Source organism: Myotis daubentonii, chromosome 13 (genome assembly GCF_963259705.1).
Source record: "Myotis daubentonii chromosome 13, mMyoDau2.1, whole genome shotgun sequence".
Lineage (NCBI taxonomy): Eukaryota > Metazoa > Chordata > Mammalia > Chiroptera > Vespertilionidae > Myotis > Myotis daubentonii.
Genome location: NC_081852.1, coordinates 43,302,784 through 43,317,427, shown reverse-complemented (window position 1 = coordinate 43,317,427; position 14,644 = coordinate 43,302,784). Strand labels below are relative to the sequence as shown.

Below are 14,644 nucleotides of genomic sequence, written 5' to 3'. Positions count from 1 at the left end.
ACCAGTGTTGGCCTTAAACTCTGTTGGCGCAAATAAGCAATGATCTCTACTAGAATCTAGATCTGTGCTTCCAATATTGTGGCCACTAGCCACATGTGTTTTGTTATTGTTTTCTAATTTATTTTTATTTTAGAGAGAGAAAAAGAACGTATCAATTTGTTGTTTTACTTACTTATATATTCATTGGTTGATTCTTGTATGTGCTGACTGAGGATTGAACCTGTAACCTTGGGGTATTGGGATCCCACTCTAACCAACTGAGCTACCCATCCAGGGCACACATGTGCCTTTTTAAATTAGTGAAAATAAAACTTAAATGAAAAAATTCATCGGTGCATTAGCCACCCGGCAAGATTTCAGTAGCCACATGTGGCTAATGTCTTAGCATAGGTCAGTGATGGTGAACCTATGACACGCTTGTCAGAAGTGACACGCGAACTCATTTTTTTGGTTGATTTTTCTTTGTTAAATGGCATTTAAATATATAAAATAAATATCAAAAATATAAATCTTTGTTTTACTATGGTTGCAAATATCAAAAAATTTCTATATGTGACACGGCACCAGAGTTAAGTTAGGGTTTTTCAAAATGCTGACACGCCGAGCTCAGAAGGTTCGCCATCACTGGCCTAGGTACAGAACATCTTTCTCATCACAGATTCCTATGGGACAGCACTGGTCTACTTTACCTTCCTGTGTCCACACCCAGGAATAACTTCCAGTTGTTCAAGCAGCCGTAGTTATAATGATTCCTAAAAATCTAGAACCAAGAAAAATGTAAGTTTCTACAAACCCCTTTATTTAGTCCCCTTCTAATTTTCAACCCTAAGCTGGCCAAGCCTAAGCTCAGCTAGGCAAGTTCTGGCCTTTCAGGATGCCTGCCATAGTTGGCCCTAACCAGGGCCTATTTATAGGATGGCAGGTTCAGCATCCTCCCCCAGCCCTCAGCCCTACTCACTCTGCCCTTTGCCTGCAGCCGACGTTTCTCCTTCTTGTTGATGTGCCTTTCAATACTAGTCTCACCTCGACTGATGAGAACAGCATGCCATACAGTTAGGGCACCCAGGGCAAGTGCCACAGAACTAAGAAAAGAAGCAAAGATTGGTTAGTAGCTTATAGAGGGTTAACGGCTATGTCTGAAATTAAGCTGAGCAATAATGATTGGATAGGGACCTCTTTCCCAGCCTACGCACCCCAGATAAACTTTTTCTTCACTACATCTATAAAAAGCATCAATGAAAATGCTTCAACATGGGCAAAGAATAAATTATGTGGAAAGGAGGGGGGAATAAGTCTGTATTACTAATAAAAAATGTTGTGTATTTCTTAAAATAGCCATGCTTGAGAGCCTGTAGAGAGTAGTAAAAGCACCAGGGGTTGGAATGGGATGGCACAAAATTCAGGCTCCAGCTCTACATTCATTCCTAGCTGTGTATTGTGGAACAAATCACCCCGCTAATTTTCAGTTTTCCTTATCTATAAAATGTAGTCACTTCCTGATTAGGTAGGCGTTTAACTTACCTTGGCATATAACAAACACTCAATGTCAGTATCCTTATTCCCTGCACCAAAATGCTAGAGAAAATTAAATGCTGACTTTTCTAACCTTTATTAGACTAAGAGCAGCAGTTCACACAGGAATGGGTCCCTGTGGGCACCTAAAAAGGTTTTTCTGAAGCTGCCCCTCCATTAAGCTGCCAAAAAGGAGCGAGTTAGATACCTGCACAGGAACCAGAGGTAGACAAGACTCTTGTGAGTCATTCTTTCTCGGAAGGAGAAGGTGGGTGGTGGGGTCTGGTGATAAGTCTAGAAAAAGAAAACAGCAAAGTCTGGCTCATTGCTGTGCTAGTCTCCACCAGAGCCCCCCGCACCTTCAGGCAGGGAAGTGATCCAAGCCCAGGATGAAAAAATAATGGGTTAAGCCACAGAGGAGTCAGGGTAGCAGCCAGATGGGTGGACCAAGCCCGGCAGCATCATGTGGACAAACACTGGGCAGAGTGGGTCTGGACAGGATGGCAAAGCACAGAAGGAGCCGACCCTGGGCCTTCAGATCTGACAACACAAATGGGGATCCAGGGGAAGCCACTCCACTTCCCAGCTAGACCTCCTTCCCCTGTGGCTGCAATCGCCAAGAGAAGAGACCAGACCCACACCCAGAATGGAATGACTGCAGCAGGGAGAACTGAGCTACACTAAGGACTGAAAGGTCAGCAGAAGTACAATCAGCCCAAGATCTGCTCAGCATAAGGAGTCCCAAAAAGCCTGGGAGAGGGGACGACCCAGATGCGGATGCAGACAGACCAGGAGCGAAGGATGATCAGACTGGCCCAGCCTGATCTCTGTCCCCTGGAGCCCCAGTACACAGACCGACACAGACTCCTTGCTGCTCAGGCCATCACCAAGGCAGAGTCCTTGCTCAGCCCAAAAAAGGTGATAATGGGATAGAGAGCCAAAAACTGTCACATACGAGGGACTTCCAGGCCACTTAGTCTGCACGGCAGACAGCCTCCCAGAACACCCCTGATCCAGTCTCCAGCGGCCCCTCAACCAGTCTCTACAACTCCACCAGGTGGGCCCTGGTTGCCTCAGCAACTCTATGCCCTCTGGCCTGAGCAGCAAAAGGCAGTGGGGTGGGGACCGCCCACCTGGTTGGCAACCGCCTGTAGTTTGTTCTTGTCGAGCTGTTTCATTTTCTAAGGGGATGGAAAACAGTGCTGGTTATACTCTCAGGTCTCTAGCATGGAGATGCTACCAGCCCCACTCCTTAAGGGACAGATTCCACACCCCAAAGTGCTCGCTACGTAGCAGCCCTGCTCCTAACTATGGGCTCACCTCAATGGCAGCATAAGCCTCCCGGAAAAGGTCCCAACTTCCATAACTGCAGTAGACACAGCCCAGAGTCATGAAAAAGCAGAAAGAGAAGAAGTACCGATGGTTATAGTGGCCCACACAGTTGTTTAGCCAGGCTGTTGCGTGAAAGATTAAGGACAAGATCAAACAACTTCAATGTGTGTCCAGGCCTCTCTGGTTCATCCTTGTTTCATGATGACATCATCCAAGCCCAGGGTTTCCAGTCACCAAGAACTATTTTCCAAAGGCAGGAAAATACATATGGGACTTGCCAGAGGTTGAGGTGAAAGTGTTAAAGCTTTTCAGAGCCCTCACAATCCCACCAGGAAATCATGAAAATTGAAACCATTCACTAAAATGAATTTGCCAATATGTCAACCTAGCTGGGGTTAACCAGACATCTGTACGGGGCAGCAGAAGGGAATCAATGCTTCTATCTGGATACCCAGTGGACGATGACTGAAGCCCAAACATCTCTTTCCATCCAATAGGTGCCGGCATGACAGTCTACAAAAGAAAGGGCTGTAGGAATAGATGACTTGCTCCAAGGAGTTCTGTCCCAGAGCACCTGTAAGCTTCCTGCTTCCCCCAAGAGATGGTCAGCTGCCACAACTCCTCTTCCACTAACTTCTCATGAGCCCAATGTTCTCCGCAGGGTGATGCTAGAAGCCTCAAGTCTGTGGCCCTTAGCCCTGTGCAGTGCTCTGAAGCTAAAGAGGAGGCCTCAGGCGGAAGAGATAATAAAAGGATACGACAGTGGTGATCCATCTTCAGCACACACCTGTGAGGGAGGGACACAGGCTCTGTTACGGTGGCCAAGGTTCTTGAGATGTCAGTGCCAATCCTTTTCTACAAGGACCGACATCCTGCTGAGGTGGAAAGGGCACAGACTTTGAAGACAGCCAGGCCTTGCTTCAAACGCTGCTACACTGGCTACCTGATACTACATGAGAGTATCAGGGCAACTCATCTCTCGGAACCTCGGTTTCTACAAGTGGTGATGATGCCTAACTCACAGGACCATCCTGAGGGCCAGGGGTCATGACAGAGAGGGCACATTGTTTGGCACGTGCTGAGTGCTTCATAAACATCTTCTCAAACCTCAGGTCTCGGTTTTTCCCTAGGGCTACAGCCAAAGGGCCAGAGCTAGGGCTCACAGAAAGCAAAGCCAGGACCCACCTATTGCAGACGCTGCAGTGGTGTGTTCGGGCTGGCTTGGGGTAGATGCACTTCTTACAGATGGAGACTGTTGCGATATCATTCCTGCCCTGTGCGAAGAGAGAAAAGCATCATGACAACATGGCAGCACCAGTTTCATACCTGCAAAGATGCAAGGCACGCTCTCTCCCCACTCCTGGGACGGGCACCCATGGCCAGCAGCCCTCTGCCTCCCTGACCCCCTGTGGAGACCCACCTGGGGTGGATATCCAGGTGGAGTGGTGATGGCCTGGTAGTAATGGAAGACGATGAGGATCAGATTCCAGTGACTATAGAAGAAATGCCAGCAGAGTCGTGGCACTGAGTAGGTTCGGAGGATGAGGGGTAGGACACACAGGTAGGCGATGGCCACAATGGAGCTGGTCAGCACAATTACCAGCACCACGAACACCTGCCAACACCAGTGAGGTCAGGTAGATGCAGTGAGAGAGCTTGTCAACACCCAGAATAACTCAGGAATATCCCCAGGGTAGGGGCTGGCGTTGGTGCATCCAACACATGTCCCTCTGCTACCCCAAAACATCCCTCTTCCTGCTCCCTGGGCATCACTCACCACCCCACACCAGCGGATCACGTTGTCCACCAGCCAGTAGATGGGCTCAAAGGCAGCATCGACAGCGGTGTCACTGCCCCCGAAGGAGTTGTAGAGCAGAGAGCGCAGGCAGACCTTGCCATAGCGCCAGCGCTGTACCAGGCCCCGGAGCAGAGGCGGGCAGCGGCGCCTGGAGCCCAGGAGCAGAAGCAGGCGCAGGCAGAGGCGGGCAGGGCCCAGCAGCAGGCTCCGCTGGCCCTGCATGGCTCCTAGGAGAGCACACCATTGTGAGGGACCAGCCTCCCTCCTTAGCCCACCAGTGGGGAGGCCCTGAGCACCAGTTTAGAAGCAAAGACCTAAGACTGAGGCCCAGCTGGGCCAGTTACCAGCTGTGGGCAGTAAGAAAGTCACTTCCCTTCTCTACGGAATGTGCAGTGCCATGTCCCAACCAGACTACAGGGGGTAGGGCTGGAGGGCCTAATCCGGCAGAAACCACATTGCACCATGTGGTTACACAGCAAATCCAAGATGATGCACACCGAGAGCAAAAGGCCACACACAGTAAAGGGGTGAAGGGGAGACAGGAGGCTCCAAGACAAAGCCGGGTCTTTGGAATTGTCTGTAGACAGGCCACTGGGCGGAGCACAGCCAACACGCAGAAAGCTGCCCACTGTGTGTCTGTGAGCATGGCCACTGGCAGAGGGTTCCCCAAGTCTTTGTCTGCCCTGACCATTGACCTACCTTCAAGGAACCACCAGTGGTGGCGTCAATGCTAGCATGTGGAGCCTGCAACCAGTCTCCGCTGCCCAGGGTTTCCAGTCCCCAAGAACTATTTGGTTGCTGAGTCCTGACAAAAGATACTCATCCTTCCTACTCCCTCTGGGCTGATGTTACAGGCCAACCTGGTAGCAGGAGGGTCCCTGCCTCCCGTCAGGACAGCTCAGCTACCCTTCCATGACATAAGATGCTTTGTCTTCAATTCCAGTCTCAGCGCCACCCCCAGGGTACAGCAGCCAAGACAGCCTCGGGCATTCAGAGGAGAATACCACCACCGGCAGGAAGGCATGGCAGTGGGAGGGGAGCCTCCATGCTGGGGGCTCAGGACGACAACAAGGCCTGACCTCTCCGCTGCGTCTCCTCTGCCTGTTCTAGTTGAGCATTCAAGAGCCTTCTCGGCAGCTGCTGCCCGTGGCCCCAAGCTTCCCCACCAGCTTCCCTAGCTCTTTGGCCCTTTGCATGGCTCCTCTGCAAGGGCCTCCATCTCCTCTGTGTGGTTTCTACCTCATCCAACAGCCACGGAAGGTCAGCGGCCCAGGCAATGCCCAGAACAGAAGACACAGATTCCTTCGATGATAGTCTCATCAACTCCGCAAATTAAAGTCCCTTCCAGAAATTACCTGATTTCCTCCTAGAGCTACTGTGTCCTCAGCAACTCCACTGACTTATTTAACAGTCAGCTCAAGACCCAGCAGAAACTGGAGGAGGCTGCTCCACTGTAGGGATGGTTTCCGTTCAGTAACTAGAGCAAGGTACTCTCCTTGCATCCTGGCTCACCAACATAAAAAGCCTTTCAAAGAAAACTCTTAATTACCTCCTTCCACAACCCTGTATTGACCTAAGGGAAAAAGAAATCTAGCAGACAATGCCAGCAGGGAAAGAGAAGAAAGACAATTCAGTAGAGACCTACTCTCTGCACCAGGACAAAGTGGCCATTCCCATATCACCTCCTGCGAGCTAGAGAATTAAGAGTGTAGAAGAGAGAAAAAGGAAAAGCTCAAACTTCCTACCTCCTTTGAGTTGGACTCCCATTGTTTGGAAACATGATTTGTCTTCAAGCATCAATTTTCAAAATAGCACAGATAGGCACCACAATCAAATGCAAGAGTGGGACAAAACTCTTTACCCCACAACAAATGCAAGTGGCTCAGATGTCCATACCACTGTTTATTCCCTTCCTATGGCTCATGGAGAACTGCCTGTTTCCTAAAATACAACAGCAATAGCTGGCAACTAAGATGCATTGCATTTCTCATCTTTATTAACATGATAATATGCCACCTCTGTCTACAAACTTCCTTTTTCGGGTTTCCACTCTTTGGATTGTTCTCAACCATCTCCAGAATTCCCGAGCTCTACAGGAAATGCCTGCTTCAAAGACTAGACTTGCCAACTTTCATCTGCCCCATAATTTGACTACTCAAGGTTCAATTCTGCCCGTGAGTGGTTCTGTGACTTGGGCAAATCACTGGATCCTGCCTGAACTCAATTTTCTTGTGTTCCCATGCAATAAGGATGAGTAAATGCTAATGTTCATAAAGTTCTTAGCTCAAGACCTGACTCATGGACGTGCTCAATAAATACTTGTTACATAAATGACCTGAGATGTAGCGGTGGAGAGGCTAGTCAGATGTCTATCTTTCCAACAATGGACAACACTAAATAATTTTCCACTGCTATCATTTCTCGTTGTTCGAGTCATAGCCCTTCAGTGCTACAAGGCATTTTAGGAAACAATTTCAGCCAGAAATCAACCCAAACATGTGAACAGAAAGCTTGTAGATATGGAAAGCAAGAGTGAACAAAGTCTAAAGCTGAGCCTCCACTCACTTTAGCTAGTGGGCTTTGGGGGCCATGGGGAGGCCAGGGAAGAGATATATAGTCCAGGGGGGCCACAACTGAGCACACATTCATCTCAGCAAACTGAAGTAAAGCAGAACTCAAACAATTGTGGGGGAGGAGCACTAAGGAGGGGGGTCAGAGTGAACAAGGGAGGAAACAGAGCAAAGCACAACACCATCACCCCAAGCACAAGCCCTGAACACTGAGCCCACGGTAGTAGTAGCCACAGACCATAATGACATCTGCCACCAGATTAGAGGGATTGCAGGCCACGGCACTCTCCGCTTCCCAAGGCTCGAAAGCTGGATTTGGGGATGGGAGCGGCCACTGGGAGAGATGGCTTTCAAAGCTGCCAGAAGGCAGAGGAAACTGTGATGAAAGTCTTGGTAAACCTCATCCCGACAAAGATGTTGCTCTCAGGATGTCTGCAATTTCAGCAGCAGGTGTCAATCATCACTACCAGCAGCATTTTATTCACGTTCAGACTTCCCTTCCGGACTAACATGTTGGGAAGAGAAAAAGTTAAGGATGGGATCGGACTCTTGAGAGGACCACTGAGATCGGAAGCTGCAGCTATAAAAACAGGGAAAAGGTTTATTTCTCGTGAGGGTGGCATGGTCAAAGTGCGATGAGACGGAGTCAAAAAACGTGGGTTCCCGTTTAGGCTCTACCTTACACTGTCTTTGAGGCACTGGACAATTCAAATCCTATCTCTGGATCTGAGTCTGCAAATCTGTGAAATGGGCGAGATGGGTTAGCTGGCTTTCTTCCAGCTTCACGGGTGACGGCTGCCCGGAAGGTGCACTCTGCCTGGCTAGAGGAGAGCGCGGACAGACAGGGCCCCGCTAGGAGACAGCAGGGAGCCGGCTACACGACAAGGCCCCAGGACAGGGCCCGACCCTAGAAAAAGGGACAGGGCTGAGGACAAAGGCCTGCCGACTTACCTGCCTCCTGCCGACTCTCCAGTCAACCAAATGGAGCCCGCAGCCTCCGCTCACGGCCACCCCTTCCAGCTTCGCGACCCAGGCCCACGCGGCTCAACCCAACCAACCATGCCCCGCTGCCTGCAGAGCCATCCTGCGGACCCGGACCCGCCGCCAGCCCATGCTCAACCACGGGCGCAAGCGCACGTCCAGTCGTTCTGGAGCTCCGCCCCGGGATTCGCCCGGGGCAACCTGGGACATGTAGTCTACCCCTTCAGGAAGGCGCCGCGGGGTCACGTGACAAACGCACCAATTGGCGCGTTTCTTATTGAGGCACTGCACCGTGTTTTGGCCAATGAGAGGCCGTTTTCGTTTTCCTCAGGGCTTTGCATAGTGGCTGTGATGGCGCCACCCGTTCGGTACTGCATCCCGGGTGAGTGAGCGATGCCCATACCGAGCCTTGGATAGGGACACAGGCAGGAAGGCCGGATGGCCCACAGCTTCTGGGCACCCGTGGCTGATGCCGCGTTTTTTCCCGCAGGCGAACGTCTGTGTAACTTGGAGGAGGGCAGCCCAGGCAGCGGCACCTACACCCGGCATGGCTACATCTTTTCGTCTCTTGCTGGCTGCATGACGAAGAGCTGCGAGAACGGCGCGGTAAAGGGGGCGGCCCTCCATCTCCTCGGTCTCTGCCTTTCTCTTAGGCTGTCTTTCATTTCGGGGTCCTGGGGCAAGGGCACTGTGGACGCATCTCTAGCGCCTCACCAGGAAGAGTTGGTCTCTTAAGCTTCTTCCAGCTGCGGTCCCTGCTGCCGGGCACTTAGATGGCACCAGGGTGCCCATCGTTTGGGCCACCTTTGGCTGTGTTGCTGGCACTCGGGGAAGGATGCTGGGGGAAGAGCAGAGGCCAGCTCAGCCCTCTGTGAGCTGACTGCTGCCCGCATGTTGCCTACTTCTCTGGTTCGTCCACTTCCCCACCGCACTCTGCAGTCTGGTCATACCGGCTTCCTTCAGCGTCGCTAGTGCCCTGAGCGCTCAGCCCCTGTGCCACACCCCCTGCCTGGTGCTCTTCCCTCCATAGCCTGTGTAATCCCTGCCTGCCCTTCAGATCGCCTAAGCCAGTGGTTCTCAACCTTCCTCATGCCGCGACCCTTTAATACAGTTCCTCATGTTGTGGTGACCCCCAACCATAAAATTATTTTCGTTGCTACTTCATAACTGTAATTTTGCTACTGTTATGAATCGTCATGTAAATATCTGATATGCAGGATGTATTTTCATTGTTACAAATTGAACATAATTAAAGCATAGTGATTAATCACAAAAACAATATGTAATTATGTATGTGTTTTCCGATGCATGTGTTTCCCCAAAGGGGTCTCGACCCACAGGTTGAGAACCGCTGGCCTAAGTCTCACTCTCTCAGGGAAGCCCTCCTGGACCCTCTCCTTGAGGAAGGGAGTTTGGCTTTTGTTTGTTTAACACAAAGAATTGTTCTCCTTTCCTTCCAAGCACTTATCTCAGCATAGAATTAAACAGTTACATGTTCCCCACCAGACTCTTTCCCGACTTGACTCTAAGATTCATGAAAGCAGGCCTCACCACCATACCTTCAGGGCACAGCACAAGGTAAATGCTCAGTCAACATTTGTGGAATGCACAAGTTCCAGAGCCGAACACAGTGTTAACTCAGGATCGGATACGCAGTCTTTGAAGGCGCAGCTTAAAGACAGGTCGGACTAGAAAGAGGGTTCAGGATTAAAACACGTAGGCGCTGGCTAACTAGACCTTGGTTCTGCTTTATCGAAGAAACACACTCTCTGGCTTCACGTTCTTCCTCATCTGTAAAGGGAGGCTTTTCATTCAGTTTTGGGAATGTCCTTAACATTGGTAAGTGTGTTCATTTCCTAGGTATGGACATCTGCTGAGCATGTTCATATGTCAGGCTCATGCTGACCTCTAGGGATATGGTAATGAGCCAAATACACATGGTCTCTGCTATCAAAGGGCACAAACCCAAATTGTAAATAAATAAATGCTCAAATTAATGTATGGTTACAAATGTGATGACTGCTTTAACAGAATACTGCCGGGTGCCATGAGAACGTGTCATAGGTAAACCCAGCCTAGTTAGCGGAAGTGACATTTAACCAATCTAAAGGATAAATAGGAAGAGCTCAGTCCTGGCAAAAAGAACAGGTTGAACAGAGCTCCTGAGAGGGGAAGAAATTTAGTGAGCTGGTGAACTGAAGGCCAGGAGACCCGAACCATAATGAACAAGGGAGAAATTAAGAACAGATGAGGTTCAAAAATACTATCTACCATATACCAACAGCTAATTCCATGCTCAAAGAGAAAACTCTACAAGTATTCCCCTAAACCAGAAGCAAACAAGTATGACCACTATTATATAACATTTATTTGGAAATTCTAGCCTGTATAATGAAAAATAGAAAGAATAAGCAGTATAGCTTTGGAAGAAAGAGTCAAATTATCCATGATTATAGGCAAGAAATTTTATACCAAGTAATTCCAAGAAAGTCACACTCAAAAACTTGTTAGAACTGATCTGAAATGGTTCGATTATGTCTTCTTCTAACAGCATCCTTTCTGTGGCCCTCCTATTTTCTAAAATTTCTAAGGCTTTCTGCTCTTTGCTACAAATGAATCTGTAGTCCATCTGCCCTCATAGGGTCAACTAAAGACCAAGACACTCCTATATTACACTTAGCCACGAATACCTCTACCCAAGGCTTAGCCAGGATACTCAGGTTTTATTGTTTTCCTTTCAGCTTCCTGTTGTGTCTGTGATGAGAGAAACAGAGTCCCAGTTACTGCCAGATGTGGGAGCTATTGTAACCTGTAAGGTAAGTTAGTTCTAACGTTGCTACTTAGGATACCCACATCCAGTGCTGACATCATGATCATTATAGAACTGCACTGTTCAATATGGCAGCCACTAGCGACATATGGCCCTTTAAAAGTAAGTAAATTAAAATTTACTTATTAGCGCCCTGGATAAATAAATTTGGCTCATTAGATAGAGCGTCAGCCTGCTGGCTGAAAAGGTTCTGGGTTTGATTCCAGTCAAGGGCACATGCCTGGTTGTGGGCTCGATCCCCAGTAGGGGGCATGCAGGAGGCAGCTGATCGGTTATTTTCTCTAATCATTGATGTTTCTGTCTCTCTCTCCCTTCCTCTCTGAAATCAATAAAAAATACATATATATTTGAAAAAATTTATCAGCTTCACTACCCAAATTTCAAATTCTTAATAGCTACATGTGGTTAATGGTTATCATATTAGTCAACACAAAACATTTTTGTCACAGAGAATTTTACTGAACTGTGCTGGTCTAAAGATTTCTAGGATAATGATCAAGGCAGCCAAGTTCAGGTTTGCATAGTTCTTTCATAGAACAGGTTCCCTTAGTATATAGTTTTACTTGTATGGGAAACAGGCTCCAAAAGGTAATAAGAAGGTGTATCTTTGAATATCTGAGATGAGACCTTTTTCTGCAGAAAAGTGAAAAACTTTATACTGTTGCATTCCTGTTAAATATAAAGTCTTTAGGAGCCAAAACCGGTTTGGCTCAGTGGATAGAGCGTCGGTCTGTGGACTGGGAGGTCCCAGGTTCGATTCCGGTCAGGGGCATGTGCCTTGGTTGCGGGCACATCCCCAGTGGGAGATGTGCGGGAGGCAGCTGATCGATGTTTCTCTCTCGTCGATGTTTCTAACTCTCTATCTCTCTCCCTTCCTCTCCGTAAAAAATCAATAAAATATATTTAAAAAAAATAAAAATAAAATAAAGTCTTTAGGATGTTCCACGGGAAGTACAAATTAATGCTATACTGATCAGTAACTCTAGTACATCATCCCACCCTCTGCCAGGTTACATTAACTTGGAGCTCTTAGTTTCTCTCTTTATAACTTGCTCCAGCCGAAAAATCTATGTATAATTCTGAAAATAACTGGAGAGGCAGTGATCCAAATATTATGCAGCAGCTGAAATGTGGACTTAAATTCCATCCACTCTATAGGCCTCTTAGTAAGACCTGCTAAAGATCTCGATTTGCTATAATGCCCTGTGTCTATTTGTATTAGACATCTGTGTTTTTCAAAATAATACTGTGCTATTTCATTTGATTCCTACAGTAATTCCATTGGCCAGAGTGGCTCTTATTCCACTTTATGCAAGGATAAGCAGGACTTAACTTGTCTTAAATTCTATACTTAGTAAGATTGCTTAGACTGAAATCCTGATAATTCCTAGTTTATTGCTGCCTCCTTGAGCTGACAACTGCTAATACTCTAATGCTGATCTTATCTCTGTTCCATAGGTCTCTAGCATAAATTCACGCTTTGCCAAAGTACACATCCTGTATGTGGGGTCCACACCACTTAAGAACTCTTTTCGAGGAACTATCCGGTAAGAAGTATTTTTGTCTTCACATTTGCCTCAGCACCTGGAATAAGATTGGAATTTTTATGAACAATTACAATTCCTCCTCCTGCTTATTTCTTTCCTCTCTGTACTTTGATTTGCCTCAGGTATTGTCCTAAGAAAATACTGTAATATATGAGTTGGCACAAAAGGAAAAAGTAATGAGAAAAGGCTTAAGAACAAAGCAGAAAGAACTGAGCTAAGCTAGAGATTAGCAGTGTGGGATAATTCAGATCAAAGTAGAAAACACTTTAGGACAGTGGTTCTCAACCTGTGGGTCACGACCCCTTTGGGGGTCGAACAACCCTTTCACAGGGGTCACCTGAGACCATCGGAAAACACATATATAATTACATATTGTTTTTGTGATTAATCACTATGCTTTAATTATGTTCAATTTGTAACAATGAAATTGGGGGTCACCGCAACATGAGGAACTGTATTAAAGGGTCGCGGCATTAGAAAGGTTGAGAACCACTGATCTTCAAGATAATTCTTTCTCACAGATAATTAATCTTTCTGTTAATTTTCCTTTTTTATAGCAAGGAAGATGTCCGAGCTACTGAAAAAGACAAGGTTGTTGGTTGGTTCTATTTTTTTTGGCTTTAGGACTCAATCCTTTTAAATTATTCCAGCGAATTTTAAAGATCTGTGGGAATGTGGATTCCAAAGAATTTGAAGGTGTTCCCTACTGGAAAGTGTAGAATTCACCTCCCTGTTCGTTTCCTTTCCATATGAGTTTTGTTTATCCTGTTTACCCGAGCAGGGCTGGTTTACTTTTTGCCTTTGAACCCAGGTTTTCATTCATTGCTGTTTCCTCAGACTTACTCTGACCTACTCAATTACCTATTGCCCAGGTCAGATTCCTGATCGGGTTATTAGATTCAAAATCTTTCATTTATATGATGATGCTGTATTAGGAATAGAAGTTGTTGGTTGTCTTGAGTAATAATGACATCTACCCTCTGGTATTAGCAAATAGACTGAGTCTCCCAGAGGGGTTAATAGTTTCTTGTAGACCTAATCTAGAGCTATCATGTCACACTCCTGTTCTTTCTTTACAGGTTGAAATTTATAAGAGTTTTCGCCCAGGTGACATTGTCTTGGCCAAAGTGGTATCCTTTATTTCCATCAGATTTGTGAGCCTTTGTCAAAAGAAGAAATGGAAATAGAGATACAACTCAAGTGGCTATGGGAGGGAAGATTTATAAGCCGTCATTTTCCTTCACCCATGTTATGTGACTAGATCTCCCTAGGCGATGCACAGTCCAACTACCTCCTGACCACTGCCGAGAATGAACTAGGAGTGGTGGTGGCCCACAGTGAGTCAGGTGCGGTGGTCCATGCTTCCACATGCTTACCTTTCCCTGGAAGCTATGTTTTGAGATTAGTCCATTGTTTCCTTTTGTTTGTCTTATTTTATGATTATTTAGGAAGCAATGTGAATGTAGATGCTGCTAAGATTAGAATGATTCTCTTATATAAATTAAGAAAAAGAGAATATCATAACTCCTGCTTATCCCTCCGTAAGTCAGTGGAACAAACAAGGTTTTTTTCCGTACGAGGGGAGGTTCACCAGGTACCTCAGTGACACTTCAGTTCATACCCAGCTGTTTTCCCTTTTAGGTGTCCAGATGGTTCCCATCAGCTGGTGTGAGATGCAGTGCCCGAAGACCCATACTAAAGAATTCCGGAAAGTGGCCCGAGTACAGCCCGAGTTCTTGCAGACATAGGAAGCCACATTTTACCCCAAGGAGGGGTAAGCTGTTTCCAAGAGTACATGCTATGAAAGTAACAACAAGGTGCCATTGTTTTATTCACATTCCTGGGATCAGGCAACAACCAGCTCTAGAAGTGTCTGCCAGAAACTAACTCTGAAGGTGAAATATTTTTCTTGTGAACCTTTCAGTGGATTTCATTCTCCAGTGACAAATATTTCCTTTGGAGTCTACATAAGCCAACTGTACAATGTTGGAGATAGCCTATTCCTTCTGACAGTCTTATAAATACATAATTTTGCTGTGACACGAAACATTTTTATTAAAAATATTTTATGGTT

General features: G+C 47.0%; 2 protein-coding genes across 8 annotated transcripts in view; one reads left to right on the top strand and one right to left on the bottom strand.

The window, feature by feature from the left end:
- ZDHHC16 (zinc finger DHHC-type palmitoyltransferase 16) overlaps positions 1-8,300 on the bottom strand; it is a 10,239-nt gene extending 1,939 nt beyond the window's left edge. Inside the window, exons 1-11 of one of the 3 annotated variants that reach the window (XM_059660970.1) lie at positions 8,164-8,194; positions 7,612-7,717; positions 4,622-4,869; positions 4,265-4,459; positions 4,030-4,118; positions 3,603-3,631; positions 2,833-2,966; positions 2,646-2,693; positions 1,721-1,806; positions 959-1,082; positions 690-760 (exon numbers count right to left, since the gene is read on the bottom strand). In XM_059660970.1, coding sequence (XP_059516953.1) covers positions 690-760; positions 959-1,082; positions 1,721-1,806; positions 2,646-2,693; positions 2,833-2,966; positions 3,603-3,631; positions 4,030-4,118; positions 4,265-4,459; positions 4,622-4,864 — 1,019 coding nt within the window. In that variant the 5' untranslated portion in view covers positions 4,865-4,869; positions 7,612-7,717; positions 8,164-8,194. Of the gene's footprint in view, positions 1-689; positions 761-958; positions 1,083-1,720; positions 1,807-2,645; positions 2,694-2,832; positions 2,967-3,602; positions 3,632-4,029; positions 4,119-4,264; positions 4,460-4,621; positions 4,870-7,611; positions 7,718-8,163 lie in introns of all 3 variants that reach the window. The other 2 variants (XM_059660969.1, XM_059660971.1) reach the window with 2 other exon arrangements.
- On the top strand, positions 8,194-14,644 carry EXOSC1 (exosome component 1). Of its 5 annotated transcripts, XM_059660972.1 has the most exons (8): positions 8,434-8,575; positions 8,684-8,799; positions 10,935-11,009; positions 12,482-12,570; positions 13,128-13,161; positions 13,650-13,700; positions 13,832-13,916; positions 14,212-14,644. In XM_059660972.1, exons 1-8 carry the CDS (start codon positions 8,545-8,547, stop codon positions 14,316-14,318), a joined length of 588 nt encoding a protein of 195 aa, XP_059516955.1. In that variant the 5' UTR covers positions 8,434-8,544; the 3' UTR covers positions 14,319-14,644. The 5 variants fall into 5 exon arrangements, with proteins under 5 accessions (XP_059516956.1, XP_059516955.1, XP_059516957.1 ...); XM_059660974.1 differs by lacking the exon at positions 8,434-8,575 and having other exon boundaries at positions 8,592-8,799; XM_059660975.1 differs by lacking the exon at positions 8,434-8,575 and having other exon boundaries at positions 8,736-8,799; positions 13,128-13,168.